General features: G+C 38.6%; 1 protein-coding gene across 1 annotated transcript in view; it reads left to right on the top strand.

Annotated features, from left to right (window-relative positions):
* The window catches only part of SARC_11833 (hypothetical protein), a gene marked incomplete at both ends in the record, with an annotated part of 2,837 nt that extends 747 nt beyond the window's left edge, over positions 1–2,090 (top strand). Inside the window, 2 exons of the mRNA XM_014294072.1 lie at positions 833–965; positions 1,834–2,090. Of these exons, the coding sequence (XP_014149547.1) occupies positions 833–965; positions 1,834–2,090 (390 nt within the window). The remainder of the gene's footprint in view (positions 1–832; positions 966–1,833) is intronic.
* Positions 2,091–2,118: the final 28 nt, after the last annotated feature.

Raw genomic sequence — 2,118 nt, 5'->3', positions numbered from 1 at the left:
GTATATATATATATATATNGATATACTATNTATATATATATATATATATATATATATTNTTGAGAATAACTATATTATTATATATATATATATATGTGTGTGTGTATGTATGTATGTATGTATGTGTGTGTATGCGTGTATGTATGTATGTATATATGTATGTATGTATTTATGTATGTATGTATGTGTGTGTATGTGTGTGTATGCGTGTATGTATGTATGTATATATGTATGTATTTATGTATGTATGTATGTATGTATGTATGTATGTATGTCTGTATGTATGTATGTATATATATTTATATATATTGTATAAATATATATATATATATATATATATATATATATTGTATGGTACTATTGTACTTGCTACTGTACTTGTATTGGTGCTCTACTCATTGAGATATTAATGAAGGCGTACATGTTTTTCTATTTTGCACCACTTCTCATGTCTAACGGAATGTGAATACGACCATGTATTGTGAATACGTTTATGTTTTGTGAATAAGTCCATATGCTCTGAATACGTTTGCGTACTGTGAGTACGTTCATGTACTGTGTATACGTTTATGCATTTCAAATATGTCTATGTACGGTGACAACGTTCATGTATGTGCCATGTATACGTTCATGTACTTTGTATAAGCTCATGTGTTATGTATATGTTCATGTACTGTGTTCATGTACTCTGTAAACGTTCATGTACTTTGTATACGTTCATGTACTGTGCATACGTTAATATACTGTGAAAACGTTCATGTGCCATGCGTACCTTAATTGAATGCGAAAACGTTCATGTAATTTACTTGTCAATCAACTGAACCAATCACAGCTCAAGCTAGCGATTCGGAGGATGACGAAATCGCCCGATGGGAGCGCGAGCAAATGCGCAAGGGCGCCGGCCAATCGAAAGGCCCCAATGGATGGGGAGTATCCTCTCAATCAATGGGATCATCGGAAACGATGTATGTGGTGTACGGTTAGTATTGGCTGATACTAAAACATGTACAAACGTAGATGAGTAGGCCATTACCTTCTAGATGAGGATTTTTTGTGGCGGTTCCTTCTGTTGTATGTCCGCATTATAACTTGGTTTAAGACTTGTAGTAGGTAGCTGTGTATCGTTTAGGGTAGGATTAGTCATCCTGCAAAGAGTATACAATCCCGCACTGATATTGTGTGTATATCCGGCGAATCCGGAGACTGTATGGTAAACCTATTTTTAGAATGACTCCATCCTCCACGGCCTATTTATTTTATTATTATTCAATGGCATAGATTCCTACAAAGTGCAGTGTGGTCCATATAGTCCTCGTGTCCTACAGGGGAAGAGCGTGTGTAGAGCATATATGTATATAAGCCTTTGGCAGAGATGATGAGTATATAAATCATGGACACTGTAGGCAGACAAGCGTATGCTGTCTACCGTTTGAATAACATGAAGGAAACATTACATATCCAGTGAGAGACTCACGACCTGCTATACGGTACGTGTAGTGGCTACACCCGGCACACCTTATTTCGTACCTTTGCTAGAGAGACGTATATTCCTATCCTAGCCTGGCTGTGTTTGCACAGTGCTGCAGGGTTTTAAAGCGCGAGAACTCATTGATACTTATAAACTCGTAGCGTTGTCGGAGGTAGATACAGACAAAAAAACGATATTTAGGGTTTTAGGGGTGACGCAGTACAAATACGCGCATAAACCCTTTGTGTAAGATATACACTACACTTGTTGATTGTGCTACATACGCATCTTTGACGTGTGGTATACGCTACACCTTGGTGTCTGTGAGACATATTGACATGCGTATTGCATCACCCACTACACAGATCTACAGCACATCTCATGCGGCAGGAAGCCAGGTTAGACATCCCCCAACTCAGCAACAACACGCCGGTAAGCGTGGATCAAGTGATTGCCAAGCTCGCAGTTACCATTAACAGCGTCACACTAAAGTACAATGAAGATAATGGACAATTAACCAGGACGAAAGACTCGCTAGACGGCGCAACGGACCGAATGAACAAGCTAGGAAATGCCTACACAGCGGCGAAAGAGACGTACTCGTACTTCAGCGACATCAGGTATTTTACCGATTCCAATGTTTGTTGGTA

Source organism: Sphaeroforma arctica, assembly GCF_001186125.1.
Source record: "Sphaeroforma arctica JP610 unplaced genomic scaffold supercont1.1907, whole genome shotgun sequence".
Taxonomy (NCBI): domain Eukaryota; class Ichthyosporea; order Ichthyophonida; genus Sphaeroforma; species Sphaeroforma arctica.
Note: the sequence above shows the minus strand (reverse complement) of the source record. Positions and strands in the feature narration are given on the sequence as shown.